We start from the raw sequence: 23,234 nt of genomic DNA on the forward strand, positions 1-23,234 counted from the left end.
ACATGCGTGAATCACGTGACGCGATTTGAGAGCATTGAGAACCGTTTATATTTAGTAATTACGACAAATCAACAACTCAATCTAAACTGTTACATGTAACTCCTTTCAGAAAAGTTTGAGAAAGTGAAAGTGAATTTCTGAGAATAAAAACGCTTATTTCTTTAAATTTTACTGAGTACTTTTCATTCCGGATCGTGATATAACTTGTCAGGTTATTCATGCATGTAGATCTATATGTATGCATAGTTTGGCAATCTCAAAACACGTTATTTACCTACTAATTACATTATGCATTATGACCATTTGTATATCAAAATGCATTATTTAATTGAAGTATTTTCAAATGCGTATACTTAAATGTGTTATCCGAAATCATTTTCAGATTTCATTATTCACGGAAAATTTAGAAAATTCTAGCAACAGAGACACATTTCTCGTGTTTTTCATGTACAGATGAAAATCATGCCAAAATTAGACTTCATGTATAACGTCACGTCATTCTTCCTCTAGGAAAGCGTGGACTTTAATATTTAGATGCTGAATAACAACTTCGTATGGCAGAGGTCGCTAATATCTTTTATTTTGGTAGAAAATCGAAGAGCATTTTTTAATATGTTGAAACCTTTTCTCTCACTAAAAAAACTAGTTAATAACGCTCTACAGCGCTACATTCGTTTAGCAACGGTCAGTAATAGTCTGTGAAATGTACAGCTATTTGATACAGTTTCATGTGGGGTCAGCGTGTATTCGGGCGTGTATTCGGCTGCCTGAGCGCTGATTGGTTGACGTGCTTACCAAGAAGAATTTGATTGACAGCTGGAAAAATCAATATTGGCCACTCGCTGAGAAATTCATTGAAAACAGTAGCTCTTAGGCGGAGTTAATGGACTGACTGAATGACCGGGCGTCGCTCTACTATACTACGGTTATTCCTTGTCAATTATTGTCGGTTTGTGTGATCAAAACTTCCGATCGCAATTCGGGAAAAACAACCGATTTTCTGGCTATTTTAACCGATGAATTCGATCGGCAATCGGTTAATAATGACAACCCTGTACATACAAAACATCAAATTCAAAAGCCTTCGCTTCAGGAATTGCAACCCAACAACCGGAAGTGTCAATAGCTCCCAATTAGATTATTGCAAATCCAAAACAATATAGTGAAAAATTTCAGTAATCTACTTTCTTTACCAATTCATTTAATGATGTATGAACAAATAACAAATATTTAGAAAGGTCCGAAAAATTAGACTGTCCGGAAAATACTCGCCATCCCTGCAATCCGAATGTTGTGTAATAAGTAGTTTAAAGAGAAACATTATTACACATTATTACCATATCTACATCCTTTATAAGGGTGGTGTTCTGGTTCTCAATTGCTTTTAACATTTTAACATTCAAGCCTTTATATAGAGTCTATCACTGTTGAATTAAATTTACAAATCCGGCGCCGATTGTCATAAAGGGACAAAACTCGTTTGACATCGAGGTTACATTAGACTAAACAATTGGGCCATGTAGTAAATCAAAATGGCAGCGCCCATGAATGTCGCTTGGAAAAAATGCCTTTTGTTGTGTAAGTTTACCAATCCAGTGATTTTTTGCGAACACGTTGCTACACATTTTGAAGATATTTGATTGTTCGAACAAATCGGAGGCTTTTTTTGCAGATGCGACTTGCCTTTCGTCTCTCAAACATTTGTACTATTTACACTGTAGGTTCACAACTTGAACAAGATAATAGATAATTGAGTTAAACTTTAAGTTGATTTGTTAGGATTCCAAACAGTTGAATATCTTGTCTTTTTTTTCTTTAATTTGTCATACATTTTTAAACAGTAATTCACATATACACAAGAGTTTTATGGCCTACATCGGGACCTTTTGTGAACATTTTGGGGATATATGACAAATTTTTAGCCACAGGCACTCCACATTAGTTGTAGCACCCTCACCCACTGCTACCCCTCCCACAGCTGCTATCCCCCTCGCAAAACCCCCAAAATGAGGAATAAATTAATTACAATGTAATAAGAGATTTATAAATTATAACATGTCCAAAAAAAAAATGTTTTTCTAAAAATAATTATAGGGCAGGACGGGGCATCAGAAGGGCAGGTTAGGGCTTCCGGAGGGCAGGGCGTGGTGCCCTTCCATTTAGGCCTAGCTGGAGCACTGTATATAATACATATATATATATATATATTTACACACTGTACCATACCATATTGTTTATATTAGTCCAAATAATTAGACGTAAGCTACCCCGATGTAAATCGACCTCATATTTATAGGAGTATGTTTATATGGGAAATAAAGAGTGTGGTGTCGATCACAACACTGGTGCAATTATTTCTCGTATAATTATGTTATTTCACAAAGTCAATCATGCAGTAAACTTAAGTAAGTTTTTTTTTAAATATTCATTTAAGCCATTTAACCTCTTTCTTGTCTGTTTTGTGTTTAAAGATGAATAAGTTTGAACAATAAATGGTTGTTGAACTAATATTGCTCCTATAGCTATTGTAAAATTATTATGAGCTGTAATAGAGTAAATTGAGTGTTCTCATCATCCAGACAGGGCAAAATGCGATATTGTGGGACTAGCTGTCTGGTAATTGTTGCTTCCAAAGACAGTAAACCTTGCAGTTTTCACAGCATTTTTTCATGGTTACTGGCTCATGATATTTCCGTACATAAAAAGTGTTGGTAGTACACTGCAGCATAGATAAATTCTGGGGATACTTCCAAACATTAACAGAGGGTCTGGAGTTGTTGTTTGTGAAAGCAGACGGACATTAACAGAGGGTCTGGAGTTGTTGTTTGTGAAAGCAGACGCACATTAACAGATGGTCTGGAGTTGTTGTTTGTGAAAGACTTCCAAACATTAACAGAGGGTCTGGAGTTGTTGTTTGTGAAAGACTTCCAAACATTAACAGAGGGTCTGGAGTTGTTGTTTGTGAAAAACTTCCAAACATTAACAGAGGGTCTGGAGTTGTTTTTTGTGAAAGACTTCCAAACATTAACAGAGGGTCTGGAGTTGTTGTTTGTGAAAGCAGACGGACATATATGATTTTACGTTGCTTTACACACATGTCTCAAATGTGTTGCTCGTCAAATATGACAAATAACACTCAATTAACAAAGGACATCATATAATTAGATAAATTATTCAAAAGTGCGTGCCATACAACGTTGAAGAATGAGTTTTAGATACAAGTAACATTTTTTTATTAGAAATTTGCACATTAAATGTATATCACAGAACAAGTGTTTGTAAGTTGGAGTTTAGTCTACTTGCGTTGTAACTTCTGTATTGGCATGAATGTGAAATGAAAGATATTGAAAGGAAAACATATAAAATACATTAATTAATCTTAGTTCAATACATCAATAGCACTCAAGTATGTATCATTATGTTTATAGCTGTAAATATTTTCCCCAAACTTAATTGACACACATATTTATTTCTCCAAATCTGTATTTTACTTATTTTTTAATCAACCTTGCGTTACAATGCCCTTCTTGAATTCATTTTGAGATGCCCCTATGTCCTCCTGAGTAAATTGAGCCAGGCCTCCAATGGCCTGTAAATGTTTTCTTACTGAAAGGACAGTCTGGCCTCTAAATTGTGATATTCTTCCACCAAGCCTGTTCATCTGCTTATCTTGAAAGATTAAAAAAAGGATTAAGATAGGTCAGCATAAGCACGGTGCTTATACCAAGTGATTTTTTTTATATCTGTGTTGGGAGAATAAAGCGCGACAAAGTTAACATTTTTAAGGATCTCTTTTCAAATATTTCACCATTTTTAATCGGATAAAGTGGAGGGCCCGCTCATTCGTAAGAGTTTCCTGTAGGTATCATGATCTTTTTAAACAAATTGGTATTTTTGTAGGGAAGTGCAACCGCACAGTTGAACGGTTAGAAAAATGTTGGATCAGTGTGGGGACTTCATAGTACAAACGTGCGGTTGCACTTCACTGACAAAATACTTATTTGTTTAAAAAGATCATGATACCTATAGAAAACTCTCACGAATGAGCCCTATAGAAAACTCTCAGGATTGAGCAGGCTCTCCACTTGATCCCATTAAAAAAGGTGAAATATTTAAAAAGACACCATTAAAAATGTTAACTGGGTCGCGCTTTATTCTTCCAACACAGATCTTAAAAAGTCACGTGGTATAGGCACCGTGATAAGGGGATACTTCTTGTCATGCTAAATTAATTTGAATGGAAAAATTATTCGAATATTCGATTGAATGGTCAGCATTCAAATAATAAAAATGATATTCGCATATTCGCATTTTTTTCCAAACGTTATGACACCAATATTTAATGACCTGCGAACCGCTTACTAAATAGCAACCGAAATCACCTGGGAGTAACATGTTTGAGGTGACGTTTTTCGTGTTAAACTGATGACGCGGCCCGTATCAGTGTTGATTGCGCAATGCAATATACACGCTCTAAGAAAGGCCCTGACTGTTGTTTGCCAATGGGGTGCCAATTAACGGTTTCAATTGACTGGCGAATAATAATTAAGTTTTGTGATCACAGTATGTACAGCCATTAAAATGTGTGAAATACTCAAATCGCGCAATGCAATATACTTACTATAAAAAAGGGCCTGAACTGTTGTTTGTCAATTAGGAACCAATTAAGGGCTTCAATTTACTTGCGAATAATAATTTAGTTTTTGTGATCACAGTTTGAACAGACATTTAAACATGTGAATTACTCAAAAGTAACAGATGATATAAATTAAACAATCATCAAGGAATCATAATTCAATTCTGAAAATGCCACCAGCCCCTTCTGCAGTATGGAATACTTTACACGTTCTGTGGATAAGAAGACAGGAACGTGTAATGTGTGTAAACTTAGTTTTACATATGCGCGGTCTGCTACAAATCTGTGGAATCATTAAAAAATAAATTTCATTCTATTTGTGCCCGTTCACAGTATCGGTCATAGTATTAATCGACAGCGATACAATTATTCGATAGCAACGTTACTAAACAGCCTCGTATTTAGCAAACGGATATAACTTACAAACCAATGGAAATTAACACATAACAAGGTAAAATCAATCCAGCAGTTTTATGCGAATATTCGAATATTCGATTGAATGAATTTGCGAACATTTGAATACCGATATTGGTATTCGATGCCATCCCTACTCAAAATGCAAATTCAGATGAAACCTTACTGTATACAAGTATGTTGTAAAAGTATCATGAAAAATTATTGCATGATAACTTTTTTTCTCAGGGCCCCAGAGGTTAAGCAGATACAATGTGTAAATGTGAACAGCTTTGCATTATATAAGTCCTGTAAATGTGAACAGCTTTGTATTATATAAGTCCTGTAAATGTGAACAGCTTTGCATTATATAAGTCCTGTAAATATGAACAGCTTTGCGTTATATAAGTCCTGTAAATGTGAACAGCTTTGCATTATATAAGTCCTGTAAATGTGAACAGCTTTGTGTTATATAAGTCCTGTAAATGTGAACAGCTTTGCATTATATAAGTCCTGTAAATGTGAACAGCTTTGCATTATATAAGTCCTGTGCATTCAAGAAATTGATATACAGTTGAAACACAATATACAATGTACATGTAACAAGGGGGTAACATAATTGTTCTTATTATCATGTCTTTAAAGGTATCACATCTTAAAGATTTTGAAGCATTTACGATCACATTTGATCATTTGAGTTGCGTTCTGAGAAAACTGGGCTTAATGCTAGTGCGTAAAGTGTCGTCCCAGATTAGCCTATGCAGTCCACACAGGCTAATCAGGGACAACACTTTTCGCCTCAAAATGGATTTTTGCTAAGAAAACAAAAAATGTCAAAAAAGCCGAAAGTGTCGTCCCTGATTAGCACTGGCTTATCTGGCATGACACTTTACGAACATGCATTATGCCCAGTTTTCTCAGAACGCGACTCATTTTACTACATGTTTTCAGGTTCCTATTCAAGATACTGTCAGTCCAGGTTAATCTCCATAAAGAAGAAAACAGAAGAAACATCATCTGGAAAGGACCCTGAGCAACACCACGAAAGGTTTTGGCACAAAGAAATGTTAATGTTACATCACCAATAAAATTTATGACATGCAATTCTAAAAAAATACAGCACTGTCACAAAGTACTTTCTTTTTATGAAAATTTGCCAAATTTCAGCTTCATATGCCTAATGCCTACACGGATGCAAATGAATATAATCATAATTCTTTAACCAATTTAAGCCCTCAGGGAATTGATTTCAATGTTAAGTGTAGGAAATGAATGCTCTGAAAAAAGGATGTTGATTGTTGTGCTTTGTATTAGAATGTTTTGACTAATGGTAAATGACAGAGTACATAAGAACAGTTAATTTCAAAATCTCTTTGCCTATCTCACACATGGAAAAATGCTGACTTTGCATAAACAATTTTTTTCCTGGGTTTTGCTCCAGGAACCCACTGGTGGGTATGAGCGCTGATGGACAAACACTGGTCTGCTGGCACCCAGAGCCTGAACACCCATATGATCACACACGGGTAAGCCTGAACACCCATACCAGCACACACGGGTAAGCCTGAACACCCATACCACATAGGTAAGCCTGAAGACCCATACCACATAGGTAAGCCTGAACACCCATACCACATAGGTAAGCCTGAAGACCCATACCAGCACACACGGGTAAGCCTGAACACCCATACCAGCACACACGGGTAAGCCTGAACACCCATACCAGCACACACGGGTAAGCCTGAACACCCATACCACATAGGTAAGCCTGAACACCCATACCAGCACACACGGGTAAGCCTGAACACCCATACCACATAGGTAAGCCTGAACACCCATACCAGCACACACGGGCAAGCCTGAACATCCATACCACATAGGTAAGCCTGAACACCCATACCACATAGGTAAGCCTGAACACCCATACCATCACACACAGGTAAGCCTTTAGGCTCTACTTCTGTAATTAAAGATCGGGTGATATCACAGGGATTTTCTACACCATTTTTATGCCCCCCTTCGAAGAAGAGGGGGTATATTGCTTTGCACATGTCGGTCGGTCCTTCCACCAGGTGGTTTCCGGATGATAACTCAAGAACGCTTGGGCCTAAGATCATGAAACTTCATAGGTACATTGATCATGACTCGCAGATGAACCCTATTGATTTTGAGGTCACTAGGTCAAAGGTCAAGGTCACGGTGACCCGAAATAGTAAAATGGATTCCGGATGATAACTCAAGAACGCTTAGGCCTAGGATCATGAAACTTGATAAGTTGATTGATCATGACTCGCAGATGACCCCTATTGATTTTCAGGTCACTAGGTCAAAGGTCAAGGTCACAGTGACCCAAAATAGTAAAATGGTTTCCGGATGATAACTCAAGAACGCTTAGGGTTAGGATCATGAAACTTGATAGGTAGATTGATCATGACTCGCAGATGACCCCTATTGATTTTCAGGTCACTAGGTCAAAGGTCAAGGTCACAGTGACCCGAAATAGTAAAATGGTTTCCGGATAATAACTCAAGAACGCTTATGCCTAGGATCATGAAACTTCGTAGGTAGATTGATAATGGCTGGCAGATGACCCCTATTAATTGTCAGGTCACTAGGTCAAAGGTCAAGGTCACGGTGACCCGAAATAGTAAAATGGTTTCCTGACGATAACTCAAGAACGCTTATGCCTAGGATCATGAAACTTCATAGGTACATTGATCATGACTCGCAGATGACACCTATTGATTTTGAGGTCATTAGGTCAAAGGTCAAGGTCATGGTGACATAAAATAGTAAAATGGTTTCCGGATGATTACTCAAGAACGCTTATGCCTAGGATCATGAAACTTCATAGGTACATTGATCATGACTCGCAGATGACCCCTATCGATTTTGAGGTCACTAGGTCAAAGGTTAAGTTCACGGTGACCCGTAATAGTAAAATGGTTTCCGGATTATAACTAAAGAACGCTCATTCCTAGGATCATGAAACTTGATAGGTAGATTGATCATGACTCGCAGATGACCCCTATTAATTTTCAGGTCACTAGGTCAAAGGTCAAGGTCACGGTGACCCGAAATAGTAAAATGGTTTCCGGATGATAACTCAAGAACGCTTATGACTAGGATCATGAAACTTCATAGGTACATTGATTTCAAGCATCATAAAGGAATTTTCAGACTGGATTTTGAAATAGAATAAAAATTTGTGGCATTTTCTTGTCCCAGGTATGTCTGTCTGTTGGTACACTCTCTTGTTTTCATCGAGTATTTACCAAACTTTACCAAAATGGGAATGAGTTTTTGAGAAAAATGACTTCAAAAAAACAAGTTCACTAAACACTTAAGCTATTTTGCTACATATAGCTATTCTTTATTTTTTTTAAGTTCTCTCCTGTTCCTGTTCTCATTTGTTCTGCTGACAGTTGGAGCAAAATTAATTAAAACTGACCGTAAAATCATATGAACCCTCATAATTCCTATTTTTAGCTCAGCTGTTTTCGGAGAAAATCCGAGGTATAGTCATAGCCTCCTTGTCGTCCGCCGTCCGGGCGTCGTGCTTAAACCTTTACATTGGCTCTAAAATTAAAGTGCTTCCACCTACAAATTTGAAACTTCATATGTACATGCACCTTGATGAGTTCTACATGGCACACCCATTTTTGGGTCACTAGGTCAAAGGTCAAGGTCACTGTGACCTCTAATATAAAACTTTAACTTTGCCTCTTACATCATAGTGCTTCCACCTACAACTTTGATACTTCATATGTACATGCACCATGATGACTTCTACAAGCCACACCCATTTTTGGGTCACTATGTCAAATGTCAAGGTCACTGTGACCTCTAATATAAAACTTTAACTTTGCCTCTAACATCATAGTGCTTCCACCTACAACATTGAAACTTCATATGTACATGCATCGTGATGACTTTTTCACGCCACACCCATTTCCGGGTCACTAGGTCAAATGTCAAGGTCACTGTGACCTCTAAAAAACAAATGACAAGCTTTCGCAGCTGAGCGTGGCACCCGTTATGCGGTTCTCTTGTTTTAAACCCTCACCCTTTTGAGACTTTATATAAAAATGTTATATACCCCTGTTAAAGGTTAGTATTAACCCTGGTATACCCTCGTTAACGGTTAGTATTAACCCTGGTTTACCCTTGTTAACGGTTAGTATTCACCCTGGTATACCCCTGTTAACGGTTAGTATTAACCCTGGTATACCCTCGTCAACGGTTAGTATTCACCCTGGTATACCCTCGTTAAGGGTTAGTATTAACCCTGGTATACCATTGTTTACGGTTAGTATTAACCCTGGTATACCCTCGTTTACGGTTAGTATTTACCCTGGTATACCCTCGTTAACGGTTAGTATTAACCCTGGTGAAATAAAGTACATGAGCTCCTCTGTGAAGACATTTTATTGCATATGCGTAAAGTGGCTAACCAGATTATATTGTGCAGTTCCCTCATTAGGGATCACACTTTCCGCCGTAACTGGATTTCTGGTAAGAAAAGACTTTTTTTAAACAAACACTATAATAAAAGCAGAAAGTGTTATCCCTGAATACAATAGTCTGTGCTGACTGCACAGGCTAATCTTGGACAACACTTTATGCCTTTGTATTATACATATATGTTCAGGGGATGGAGTACGCTGTACACGAGCTGGAGGAGGGCACATCAATCTTGAAAGACGAAGTCATTCGCAGGTTTGAGACCCGCTACAAGCCCAAGGGTCCCAACATTCAGGAGCTCAGCAACATCACCTACACCACCAAGCATCAATGGTTCCCAAGGTAATTATCTTCTCAAAAAGTGGTTTTAGTGTTCACAAAACTCATCAAAAAATTGGCACTGGTGTTTCTGTGATATAATGCACATTTAAAGCCTCTGACCTTGAAATGAAATACATGTTAATCAATACGTATAGATGCAATTTGAAAGTGTGCGAAATTGTCATTAAACTTATAGCCTAGTTAGCAACTAATTAATTTTTTTTCAAACGGTACCGCTTTTAAAACCAAAAGTAGGATTTCTATATGTATACGTCCATTTCGACAAACGCGATTATTTTTAAGTTTTAAGGTGCAAAAATGATGGATTTCTACCTTGTAACTACCAGATATATTCTAATTGGCATAGATAAAATTAAATCTATAGCCTAGTTAGCAAGTAATTTATTATTTTTCAAACAGTACCGCTTTTAAAACCGAAAGTAGGATTTCTAGACGTATACGTCCATTTCAACAAACGCGATTATTTTTAAGTTTTAAAGTGCGAAAAAGACTAGCTTCTACCTTGTAACCACCAGATGTATTCTAATTGGCATGGATAAAATATGTTTCTTATTAGCTCATCTATTTTTTGAAAAAAAATTATGAGCTATTGTCATCACCTTGGCGTAGGCGTTGGCGTCGGCGTTGGCGTCTGGTTAAGTTTTGCGTTTAGGTCCACTTTGCTCAGAAAGTATCAATGCTATTGCATTCAAACTTGGTACACTTACTTACTATCATGAGGGGACTGGGCAGGCAAAGTAAGATAACTCTGGCGTGCATTTTGACAGAATTATGTGCCCTTTTTATACTTAGAAAATTGAAAATTTTGGTTAAGTTTTGCGTTTAGGTCCACTTTTCTCAGAAAGTATCAATGCTATTGCATTTAAACTTGGTACACTTACTTACTATCATGAGGGGACTGGGCAGGCAAAGTTAGATAACTCTGGCGTGCATTTTGACAGAATTATGTGCCCTTTTTATACTTAGAAAATTGAAAATTTTGTTTAAGTTTTGTGTTTAGGTCCATTTTATTCCTTAAGTATCAAAGCTATTGCTTTCATACTTGCAACACTTACTAATTATCATAAGGGGACTGTGCAGGCAAAGTAATGTAACTCTGACTGGCATTTTGACAGAATTATGTGCCCTTTTTATACTTAGAAAATTGAAAATTTGGTTATGTTTTGTGTTTAGGTCCACTTTATTCCTACAGTATCAAAGCTATTGCTTTCATACTTGCAACACTTATTAACTATCATAAGGGGACCGTGCAGGCAATGTTATGTAACTCTGACTGGCATTTGGACGGAATTATGGGCCCTTTATACTTAGAAAATTGAAAATTTGGTTAAGATTTGTGTTTTGGTCCACTTTACCCCTAAAGTATCATACATATTGCTTTCATACTTGGAACACTTTCAAACTCTCTTAAGGGTACAGTAAAAGGACAAGTTGCATAACTCTGGTTGTCATTGTAACGGAATTATGGCCCTTTTTTTGACTTAGTAACTTTGAATATATGGTTAAATTTTGTGTTTGATCCACTTTACTTCTTAAGTATCAAGGCTATTGCTTTCAAACTTCAAATACTTTCATGCTATCATGAGGTTACTGTACCTGGCAAGTTGAATTTTTTACCTTGACCTTTGAATGACCTTGACTCTCAAGGTCAAATTATTAAATTTTGCTAAAATTGCCATAACTTCTTTATTTATCATTACATTTGACTGATACTTTGACAAAACTACTCTTACCTGACATACCACAATAGACTCCACCCAAACCATCCCCCGTGCCCTCCCCCTCCCCCCCCCCCTCCCCCCCTCCCCTCCCTATTTTTTTTTATTTTAAGATCGTCTCACAAATGACCACCACACCCTCACACTATACCCCCACCCCCCACCCCCACCCCACCCCCCCCCCAATTTTTTTTTTTTTTTTTTTTTAAGATCATCTTACAAATTACCACCACACCCTCACACTATACCCCCCCCCCCCCAATTTTTTTTTTTTTAAACGGTAATGTTTGAAATACCGTTCAACCATCTCACCCAAAAAATCCCCCCCCCCCCCATCCTCCCCCCGCCCCCGATTTTTTTTTTTTCCCTTTTTTGGAAGATAATGTAATAAATGTCCACAACCCCACACTATACACCCCTCTTCACTCCACCCCTCCCTCCTTTGTGATTGAAAATGAGAGTCCCTTCACCTTTAAAAAGAAAATAGATGAGCAGTCTGCACCCGCAAGGCGGTGCTCTTGTTTATACTTATATTTACTATGTTAAATAAGTTGTGTGGCTTTAATATTCTTAGAAAAACAGAAAAATTACACTTATTGCAGAAAAAGTGTGCTTTTTATGTATATTAAATACATTTACAAAACTGCAAAAGAAAGAAATTGTAGGTTTTAAATTCCATTGAATTCAGTGCTAGTCAATACAACTGTGTATTATACAAATTTGTCCTGAATTTTGTGAAGATAAGTTTGTGCTTCACCTCTATTTCACTTTTAGAGGCTTTTTATTACCATTTGAAAAAAACAAAAACAATTTGCTTTATCTTAAAATTTTGCAGTCCTTTAATTTTTGGAATTCATTAATAAAATACTAAATATTACAATACATACCAGTATGTGTTATATTATATTCATATTTATCTCGCAAGGAGTTGATTTGCAAAATAGTCATGTAATTCAAAAATTGTTAATTAGAACTTGAATTTAGTTCATATACAGAACATTACTAAATGCATTTCTTGCATATCAAATAGTTGTCATTGAAGTAAATATCATTAACTATAACTGGAACTGATGTCCTGTTAAAAATAAATTGAATAATATTTGGTGGCCTTAGCCTTTTAATGTATTGTTTTTAATGAAGCAAAACAGAAAATATAATTTTGTGTTGTTTCTATAGCTAGACAAGATAAGTATGTAGATTATCTGTCTTTCATGCATGACTTCCCAAAACACAAACACACATACTCATTGAATTTTAACCCATTATGCCTACCGTCTAGAAAAAAGGAATGATGCGGTGTCTCATCTGGGTCTGCGCTGTTTGCTTAAAGGAATTTCTGTAAGAAATATTCTAAATATAGAAATAAATGTACTAGACATCCCTAATTGTGGGAATAAATTGATCCAATTTAGAAAGATGGAAGAGTCCACTCGGCATAAATGGGTTAATTGTAAGTAACCGATCACAGAGACAAAATTCTAAATATTTTTTTCAGTTTGTAAATAACAAAACCTAGCGATGATAGTTAATAATCTTTTGGTTTTGTATTTTTAGGCCAGCAAAGAAATTCAGAAAGCTGAACCCCCCTAAGGACAGAGATTCCCTGTGAAGATTTGCCTGTGACTTCATCATATCTATATCCACGGACTACGTCATACCAAAATTTGACATCATACTGACAAAGAACAAGGCTCCAGCCTTAACAATGATGTTTCAAGCGCATTTGTAATTTTTAACATGGATTGAACAAAGAATTATGTCACTCTGGCACATTTTTATTCTACGGTTCAGCAAGACATTTTAACTATCTATTGTATTAAAGGTTATTGTTCTATAAGACAGTTTTTGTCACATTGTTTGCTTACCCAACGTTGACTTGCTTTGTACAAAATTATGGTGTGGAAGACTTCTGTTCACAGGCACTCCCACAAAAGGTGAATCACACTTAATGGGCAAACCCACAAAAGGAGAATCACACTTAATGGGCGAACCCACAAAAGATGAATCACATTTAATGGGCAAACCCACAAAAGGAGAATCACATTTAATGGGCAAACCCACAAAAGGAGAATCACACTTAATGGCTTAATGGGCAAACCAACAAAAGATGAATCACATTAAATGGGCAAACCCACAAAAGGAGAATCACACTTAATGGGCACAACCACAAAAAGTGAATCACATTAAATGGGCACACCCACAAAAGGTGAATCACATTAAATGGGCAAACCCACAAAAGGTGAATCACATTTAATGGGCAAACCCACAAAAGGAGAATCACATTTAATGGGCAAACCCACAAAAGGAGAATCACACTTAATGGGCAAACCAACAAAAGATGAATCAATTAAATGGGCAAACCCACAAAAGGTGAATCACATTAAATGGGCACAACCACAAAAAGTGAATCACATTAAATGGGCACACCCACAAAAGGTGAATCACATTAAATGGGCAAACCCACAAAAGGTGAATCATATTAAATGGGCAAACCCACAAAAGGTGAATCTCATTAAATGGGCACACCCACAAAAGGTGAATCACATTAAATGGGGAAACCCACAAAAGGTGAATCACATTAAATGGGCAAACCCACAAAGGGGTGAATCACATTAAATGGGCACACCGACAAAAGGTGAATCACATTAAATGGGCAAACCCACAAAAGTTGAATCACATCAAATGGGCAAACCCACAAAAGGTGAATCACATTAAATGGGCACACCCACAAAAGATGAATCACATTTAATGGGCAAACACACAAAAGGTGTATCACATTAAATGGGCAAACCCACAAAAGGTGAATCACATCAAATGGTCAAACCCACAAAAGGTGAATCACAATAAATGGGCACACCCACAAAAGTTGAATCACATTAAATGGGCAAACCCAGAAAAGACGAATCGCATTAAATGGGGAAACCCACAAAAGATGAATCACATTAAACGGGCAAACCCACAAAAGGTGAATGACATTTAATGGGCAAACCCACAAAAGGTGAATAACATTAAATGGGCAAACCCACAAAAGGTGAATCACATTAAATGGGCACACCCACAAAAGTTGAATCACATTAAATGGGCAAACCCACAATAGGTGAATCACATTAAAATTAATCTGGATGATCATTCAGTCGTCTCTTATATGGCTTTTGTTTAGTGATTGAAGTATTTAAATTGAGCATACATAGGTAGTTAATTATAATGATTTTTAGCTCTCTTGAACACAAAGTGCTCGAGGTGGGCTATTGAGAGACCAGGTGTCCTTCGTTGTATGTTGTGTATCAGGCTTGTAAACGCTTAGCTCTTTATTGCTCTAGAATCCACATTTTTAATAAAATTTTAAGGAAGTTTGGTCAGATTGTTCATCTTGAAAATAGCTTGGAGGAAAGTGGTGAATGTGCGTCCGCAATATGGAATCCCAGGTCAACTCTTAGACAAATATTGTTACCCCTACATAGGCCTCTTTCATGACTACATCTTGATGACACTTGGTCATAATATTTATGTTGACAATATCTAAGCTTATTTTAAATCTGAATCACGTACGTTGAAATAATAGGTCACTTCGTCAAATATGAAGGGTGTTAAGGTCAAACCTAAGGAAAGCCTTGTTACCACTCCAGAGGCAACATTTATGACTAAGTCTGGATGAAAGTTGGTCACAATTTTGTCTTTACAGTATTAAACATAGTGCAAATCTATGTCCTGTAAATCCAAAAACCAGGTACATCAGGTCAAATCGCAGAAACACCTTAAACCGGTCGAGACACAACATTAATGCCTCAATTTTACTTGGTCTGAATGTTCATTGACTGAGTTTGAATCTTGGTCATGTGCCGTTAACCCATTTATAACGAGTGGACTCTCCCATCCTTCTAAATTGGATCAATTTATTTCCAAAATAAGGGATGTCTAGTATATTTATTTCTATATTTAGAATATTTCTTACAGAAATTCCTTTAAGCAAACAGTGCAGACCTTGATCAGACGCTGCATCATGCGGCGTCTCATCTGTGTCTTCGCTGTTTGCCAAGGCATTTTTTCTAGGCGCTAGTCATAAATGTATTAAAGCTAGGTCACCATATCAAATCTTAGAAAAACCTTGCTCCCAATATAGACGCCACATACAGGACTCAATCTTGAAGAAACTTGGTCACAGTGTGTATCTTGACCGAGTTTTTGGTCATTTGCATCCAAATCTAGGTTATCTTGACAATATTTGGGTAAAGTTTGAATGTGGGTCATGCGAGTCCAAAAACTTGGTAATTAGGTCAAATGTTAAAAAGAACTTGTCACTACCTTTAGGAAGCAATATTTATTGTCCCCTACTGGTTTCACCGGAGACTTCCCCTATCGGTTTCACCGGAGACTTCTGGTTTGCGCTCTGTCTGTCAGTCAGTCACCCCTACTGGTTTCACCGGAGACTTCTGGTTTGCGCTCTGTCTGTCAGTCAGTCACACTTTTCTGGATCCTGCGATAACTTTAAAAGTTCTTAATATCTGTTCATGAAACTTGAAATATGGAAAGATGGCAATATGGACATTATGCACGTCATTATACCCCCACTAAACGAAGTTTAGGGGGGTATATAAGAGTGAGCTTGTCGGTCCGTCTGTCAGTCCCTGTCCGCTCTCTAATTCAAGTAGTTTTCATCTGATATTCACCAAACTTGGTAAGAAGTTGTATCTAGATGATGTCTAGGCCAAGTTCGAACGTGGGCCTTGCCGGGTCAAAAACTAGGTCACAGGGTCACTTAGTGCGTTTTAAACATTCATCATGTTGTCCGCTCTCTAATTCAAATAGTTTTCATCAGACCTTCACCAAACTTGGCCAGAAGTTGTTGCTAGATGATGTCTAGGCCAAGTTCGAAAATGGGTCATGGCAGGTCAAAAACTAGGTCACGGGGTCACTTAGTGCGTTTTAAAACATTGAGCATGCTGTCTGCTCTCTAATTCAAGTAGTTTTCATTTGATCTTCACCAAACTTGGTCAAAAGTTGTATCTAGATGATGTCTAGGTCAAGTTCGAAATATGGGTCATTTCATTTTGTTCCTACGTCAAAAATTTTGGTTGCTATGGCAACAAATAGACTAGAAATACTGCTGACAATGGTGGTTTTCTGGATCCTGTGATAACTTTAAAAGTTCTTCATTTTTTTTCATGAAACTTGAAACATGGATAGATGGCAATATGGACATTATGCACGTCGTTTCATTTTGTTCCTACGTCTAAATGTGATACGTCTAATTGGATAGGACAAAAAAGCTTAACTCTTTCAGTGCTGGAACCAAATTTTGAAGGCCTTTGCAAACAGTTTGGATCCAGATGAGACGCCACAGAACGTGGCGTCTCATCAGGATCCAAACTGTTTGCTATTCTGATAGTATTCTTTGTATTGTTTTTGAAGAAAATGCAAATTTTAGAAATTCAGCAGACGACATTTTAGCAGACGACAAATTTCCCAGCATGCAAAGGGTTAACCGCGGCTTCACTTCCCATTGACGAAGCTCATGAAGTACTTAAAGGCTGTGTTCTCATATTTAATTATTACTACCCTATTATTACTACCGTATTGCATTCTGTGATCACGTATAGTTTAGATTATATAACTATTGTTGTTTCCTATCCTGATTTTAGTTTTGATCAAAATATGTTAATTGTTTTCAAAACACCTAAAAAAACATGTAAAAGTATAAAGCTTTAAACAATCCGTCGTTCCAGCAGTGAAATTGTTACCTCACTTAAATGCATAGCATTCCATCTCGCAAGGTATAAAGTTCAGTTCGCGGTCAGTTCAAGACTCATTACAAAAACTCTATCGCATTAACCCGGTCAACATGACCGGAAATATCTTAACTGCAGATATTCGGCGATATAATTACGGTATGTTTATAAAAGATTTTTTTCAATAATTCCATTATAAGTTTTAATTTAATTTAATACGAATTATTCCACCATAGCGACCAATTGTTAAGCATGTGCGCGATGATTCAAGATACTATTTACAATAGAATCAGAACTATGTCCGAAAACCCACTTCAACATGTCTGTTCTAAGAATATCTAATATAAGCCACGAAATCTGGCGCAATGCAATATTTAAATGTGATGCTGCTAAGAACTGCGCAGAAAAAGGCATTTACTGTCTCATTGATGTAACTCTTTATATTTCATCAACCAAAACCACAATGAACGCCGTATATCTTTTTTAAAGATATTTCTTGTCAATCTATAGAAAACTTAATGAAATCCGGTGTTCGAAGAACGGGCTTTTGTTGTTATTTATTAATTATGGTCATTTCATTTAGGAATACATGTAATAATGTATCACTTACAAAAACTTGTATGAACAGAACGTTATTAAGTAATTGATCAAGCAATAGACTTGCGATGTCTTGAACTAAATGCATTGCACTATTGATTATAAGTTTATTTTATCGCTAACAGAAATAAGAACAAACAGTTATTAATAGTTTATCAGAATATAATTTGCAGGTTAAGACTGGGCGTTTAAAACACATTTCTCGTATTATAAATAGTTCTTTATTTATACTTAATAAAAGTGTTCTAAGTGATGAACACTAGGAGGGCCAATCTTGGGGGCGTATGTCTTGTGGAAATACGTCATTAATTTGTATTATAACTGCACATATATGAGCCTCGTTTTGGGGAAACCGTGCTAAATGCATGTGCGTAAAATGTCGTCTTAGATAAGTCTGTGCAATCCGCACAGGCTCATCAAGAAGGCCAGTTCCGCTTTATGGAATGTTTCGTTTTAAAGGAAATCTATTCTTAGCAAGAATCCAGTTAAGGCGGAGTGTCCTCACAGAGTGGCCTGGGCGGACTGCACAGTCTAATCTGAGACGACATTTTACGCACATGCATTTAGCCCTGTTTTCCCAAAGCGGGGCGCATATGTGCATTTGGAATACAAAGTTAATGATCGCATACACATGAAAAGAGGCTATAATAGTTTTTATAAAAAATATTCACTTCAAATCATAGGAAGTTGGGTTATTTAAATCTATGTTTGTATATAAATGTGTACATTGCTAAAACTTCATGTGTGAAATTAAATGATTAGTTTTCCTTCTTTATAAAATACTCGTAAAGGACGTTTCCCAATCGAGGAAAGATTATAAAAATTCCAAATTGACGTCCAAAATAATTGCCATATTGAAGATAAGTAGCATCAATGTTCGTTCCAAACGCGCATTTTTTTACAAGTGAACAAATAAAATGAGCTCTGAAACTGAACATTTCAGCAAAAATAACAGTAATAGAATATTTAGATGTTACGGTGCAATTTAGTAACAAACAATTAAAAGGACCCGTAATTCCCAATCGAAATTTTAACGACGCTAATTTTCTAAGGTCCAGTTTGTTTGCGTTATTTTTTCCCAATTAGCGCAGTACCGGTACTTTTCCCGTTTGGGGAAAAACTATTGATGAATTTATTGTTTGTTATACGTCATAAGAACTTACCGTTTAATTAAATGAGTTTTGAAAGAAATGTTGATTGCATGTTGCAGTCTCACTGTGCGTTGTTTTCTTAATGTGCTACACAAGGGTCTACCGGTTGCTAATAAGGCTCAATTGGTCATTGTCGGCGTTAGTAAGAGATATGTTCCCGGTAAACTTGTCATAATTACTCGTCATGTCCTTTTTATTTTAAAAAAATATACAAAATATGTGAGATTAAAGGAAAAGCGTAGGCGTAATTTATTCGCGAGATAGTGTGAGAAGAGCAGACAGGTCATCTGCATCGTATAAATACGTGCTTTAAACTTTATTGGGAACTATTCACAGAGCACAAAACGTTGCACTGATTAACGCACACTATTTTTAACTAATTTGGTAATAGAAATTACATTATTTTGAGAGCTCATTAGACCAATACAATGTCATTTGTCCAAATTACCAACGTCATGATGAGTATAGGTAGGTCGGACAGTCGTTTTTGTCGTTGTTTTTTATGAGTCCCATTTATTAACAATATGCAATGACGTGTTGATATCTTTAAAATCTCTATGTTATATTGTTTCTTTAGTAAAAGTGATCAAATGTAGCAGTATGATGAAAGAAAAGTTGTTTAAGTTGAATATGCATACATTCATTTTTAAATGATATATACTCTTAAAATACTTAATCTAGATAGTACACTTCTCGTACTGAGACATCAATAGGCGTCATCGCGTCGACAATTGTCCCCGGAACTATTTTCTCCAAAATGGCCCCTTCGTTATGAATGACCACTCAATATGCAGTTTTCTAACCGAGACATTATTTATTCTATGTTTGTCTTACGTCTTTGTTACAAAAATAACTTTTAAATGATAAATTGCATTATGATGAACAGTGTGTTGTGTTTTATTTCGCCATGCGATACCGTTCGTTTAAGCGGATACGTAATGCATTGCTACAAACTGTAGGTCGTAGTACAACTGATAAGGCGCGTAACTGCCAAGTTCTGATGATCTTAAACACAGACTTACCCAACTAATTAAAAACAAGAGTGAACAAGTCATTTCATTTTCATGAACTGAAAATTCTGATTGATGCCTTCATCGTACTACATGTAATTGATCCTTAAGTAAACTTGATTGTATCGTTCTTCTGCAATTACAAATTAATGGTGCATTTTGTGGCACAGACAAACAACTTTGAGAGCCATAACCAAAAATCATTAAACGTTATGACATGGCAAAGTTTTTGTAGATAGACCAGCTGATTCAGTAGTGTCCATAATAGGTCCCGGCGCATACTCTAGTTTCGAAAGGCGGAGAATCAAAACCATTTCGTATCTTCCTTAACGTAAATAAACCGGCGCCTTTGTGAACTTTATAAGAATTATGCTAGTATTTTATCTTTGAATCGGTTGGCACAAATTCGTTTTGTATTTATATATTAAATTATACATGTATGTTGACATAGATATCATTTTGTTCCAAGCCTCGCAACATAAACTTCTCTGTATTCAACGCTAACCTAGTATTCTCTATGTAATACCAGTTCACGACAAATGATGAACATGAGGATATCGAATGTCACTTGTATCTCCTGTCTCCTTAAAGGTCAATGTCACGTGTATCTCCTGTCTCCTTAAAGCTCAATGTCACACGTTTCTCTTGTCTCCTTAAAGGTCAATGTCACACGTATCTCCTGTCTCCTTAAAGGTCAATGTCACATGTATCTCCTGTCTCCTTAAAGGTCAATGTCACATTATCTCCTGTCTCCTTAAAGGTCAAATGTCACATGTATCTCCTGTTTCCTTAAAGGTCAATGTCACATGTATCTCCTGTCTTAAAGGTCATTGTCACGCAATGAGGTCAATAATCAAAGTTAGCCATCAACAGCTTACGTGTGACATAAGCGGAGCTTTTAGACAAAAATTGAATGTTAACGCATCTGTTACCTATGGACACATTTATTGTTCATTAGAGCTGAGTTCTGAGAAAACAGGCGTAAAGTGTCATCCCAGATTAACCTGTGTAGTCCGCACAGGCGAATCAGGGACGACACTGTCCGCTTTTATGGTATTTTTAGTTTCAAGGAAGTCCCTCCTTACCGAAAATCAAGTTTAGGCGGAAAGTGTCGTCCCTGATTAGCCTGTGCGGACTGCACAGGCTAATCTGGGATGACACTTTGCGCACATGCACACGGCTCATTAAGTATATCCTTTTGTTCTCTAACTATATTCGTGCTTTCATCAGGTCAAATCGTGGTTTCTTATTAAGTCTATTCTTTTGTTCTCTAACTATATTCGTGCTTTCATCAGGTCAATTCGTGGTTTCTTCAATAACTGATGTCCGTGAACTCTGCTGTCCGCTATAGGGCCATCAATGTTCTCTTGTTTTCATGCTTAAGCGAAAGGTAGTAAGCGTAATTGACCGTTACAAGTTTTGAACAATTTTGTCCATAAAATGACACTATTGATCGCGTCACCCACATGCATGGTAGATAGTCCAAGTCAGTTGAAACTTGTGAGCAGTTCTCGGCTTGAGTGAAAGTGTGGAAAATGGTCCGCGGTTTTCATTATCGTATTCCACGCTTGTTCATAGCAACATGTTAATTTGTCCCCTAACGGTGGGGAATTATGGTTTGCACTCTGTGCATCAGTCAGTCAGTCAGTATGTCTGTCTGTCCGTCACAATTTTCTGGATCCCGCGATAACTTTAAAAGTTCTTCATTTTTTCATGAAACTTGAAACATGGATAGATGGCAATATGGACATTATGCACGTCATTTCATTTTTTACTACGTCAAGAATTCTGGTTGCTATGGCAACAAATATATATATTTATTTTTTTAATCTGACAATGGTGGAGTTTCACCGGAAGGGGACTATATTGCTTGGCAATCTCTTGTTTATTTAATACCATATGGCGTGTATTGAGTAGAATCGATGAAAATCACAGCCCTTTTAATGAAGTTTTATGGGGGACACTAGGGCCCATTCCGCAAGCTATGTAGTATATATTTTCCCAAAACTTCTGTTAAACATTCTTCTTAAAAAATCATTAAAAAAGATCTTTTTTTAATGCGCAGATAACATGCATGATCAATGTAGGTACTTTTCTAGTATTTTATTCACCGCGATATCTTGTACAAACAAATACATGTAATCTGAATGATATTGTTGTGAACATGATTAAATTATGGCTATTCTTAAAAAAACGGATTTCTAGACGTAAAATGCCCCTCACTAAGGGATCCGATACCTTTCCCAAATTACCACAATTGTTTGTATTTTACAATTGAAAATATCTGCTGAGTAATTTACATTTTTATAAGCTACAACGCAGTGAGTCGCCAGATAATTTTTTTAAACTAAAACGTATCTGACTTTTGATTGGCGTTTTCTTGGATGTTAACTTCATACACAAAAATGACACTTTCCCAATCCAATTAACTATTTTCCTAATTGACGGATCGAACATCCAAATGTCGGACACATTACTCTGATCAGATTACAAAACAGGATCTGTACATAACAGAGCACTTGATAGATATGGTGACCGTCAGAAAAGTTTTGTGTGTGATGAAATATTGAAATAATTGGAAACTAATTTATACTTTCCAAAACTGACTAATTAGTTACATTCTCTATGATTTATTTTCAACCGTCTCCCGCACAATTAAATGTTATTGACCTATGTTGATGCATATTTGAACTGGGAACAACAATGTGTTATTGAAAACAAGACGCCACAGACACTCCTTGGTTCTCTCCAAACTGTCGATGTTTAGATGTCATTGAACGGAGACTGTGCGTTAGGCGAACATACTTGCGGTGTGTGTGTGCATGTGCTTCGAACTTTATTAGGTCCTTACCTGTCCGATGTTGCATTATGTGAGAACCCGAGGTGTGTTCCAGGACTTCCAACTAATTGACTTACTAGATCAGCTGCATCGGCTTTACTGAAATATATACATTTTTCACGTGGTATTGTGATGTATTGGAAAACCGGATAACCAGAAGGAAACCCCACGAGTCCTTTATAATGGTCACCAACAACATATGCCGGGAGCTGGGATTGAACCCGTGTCGCCTTGTTGAGAAACGTGTGTACCAGCCACTGCGTTAACCAGCCAGCACATTCCTGCAGTCGACTGTGCGACAAAGTTGCATGCGAACATTTATGCATAAGGTAGCAGACGTTCTACCATTTTTTGGCAA

At 36.9% G+C, this 23,234-nt stretch overlaps 2 protein-coding genes and 1 long non-coding RNA gene across 5 annotated transcripts in view; 2 read left to right on the plus strand and 1 right to left on the minus strand.

Moving 5' to 3' along the window:
• LOC127881883 (centromere protein K-like) overlaps positions 1 to 1,483 on the minus strand; it is a 49,593-nt gene extending 48,110 nt beyond the window's left edge. The window contains exon 1 of the mRNA XM_052430070.1: positions 1,338 to 1,483. Within this exon, the coding sequence (XP_052286030.1) occupies positions 1,338 to 1,391 (54 nt within the window). The 5' untranslated portion in view covers positions 1,392 to 1,483. The remainder of the gene's footprint in view (positions 1 to 1,337) is intronic.
• On the plus strand, positions 1,433 to 13,390 carry LOC127881885 (39S ribosomal protein L42, mitochondrial-like). Its single transcript, XM_052430086.1, has 5 exons — positions 1,433 to 1,578; positions 5,981 to 6,077; positions 6,471 to 6,555; positions 9,681 to 9,835; positions 13,108 to 13,390. The coding sequence occupies exons 1-5, from the start codon at positions 1,533 to 1,535 to the stop codon at positions 13,160 to 13,162; spliced, it is 438 nt and encodes a 145-aa protein (XP_052286046.1). The 5' UTR covers positions 1,433 to 1,532; the 3' UTR covers positions 13,163 to 13,390.
• A 445-nt stretch (positions 13,391 to 13,835) lies between these two features.
• Positions 13,836 to 14,908, plus strand: LOC127881887 (uncharacterized). Of its 3 annotated transcripts, none has more exons than XR_008050329.1 (2): positions 13,836 to 14,386; positions 14,552 to 14,908. It is a non-coding gene; the product is annotated as an uncharacterized LOC127881887 (long non-coding RNA). The 3 variants fall into 3 exon arrangements; XR_008050330.1 differs by having other exon boundaries at positions 14,585 to 14,908; XR_008050331.1 differs by having other exon boundaries at positions 13,836 to 14,353.
• Positions 14,909 to 23,234: the final 8,326 nt, after the last annotated feature.

This window comes from Dreissena polymorpha, chromosome 5 (assembly GCF_020536995.1).
Source record: "Dreissena polymorpha isolate Duluth1 chromosome 5, UMN_Dpol_1.0, whole genome shotgun sequence".
Lineage (NCBI taxonomy): Eukaryota > Metazoa > Mollusca > Bivalvia > Myida > Dreissenidae > Dreissena > Dreissena polymorpha.

What these genes read in the sequence shown, in the direction of transcription:
- LOC127881885 (XM_052430086.1), top strand. Translation starts at nt 1,533, where the DNA reads ATGGCAGCGCCCATGAATGTCGCTTGGAAAAAATGCCTTTTGTTGT. An exon ending in GAAAAAATGCCTTTTGTTGT is followed by an intron (nt 1,579 to 5,980) that starts GTAAGTTTACCA and finishes ACATGTTTTCAG; the next exon opens with GTTCCTATTCAAGATACTGT. An exon ending in AAGCATCAATGGTTCCCAAG is followed by an intron (nt 9,836 to 13,107) that starts GTAATTATCTTC and finishes TTGTATTTTTAG; the next exon opens with GCCAGCAAAGAAATTCAGAA.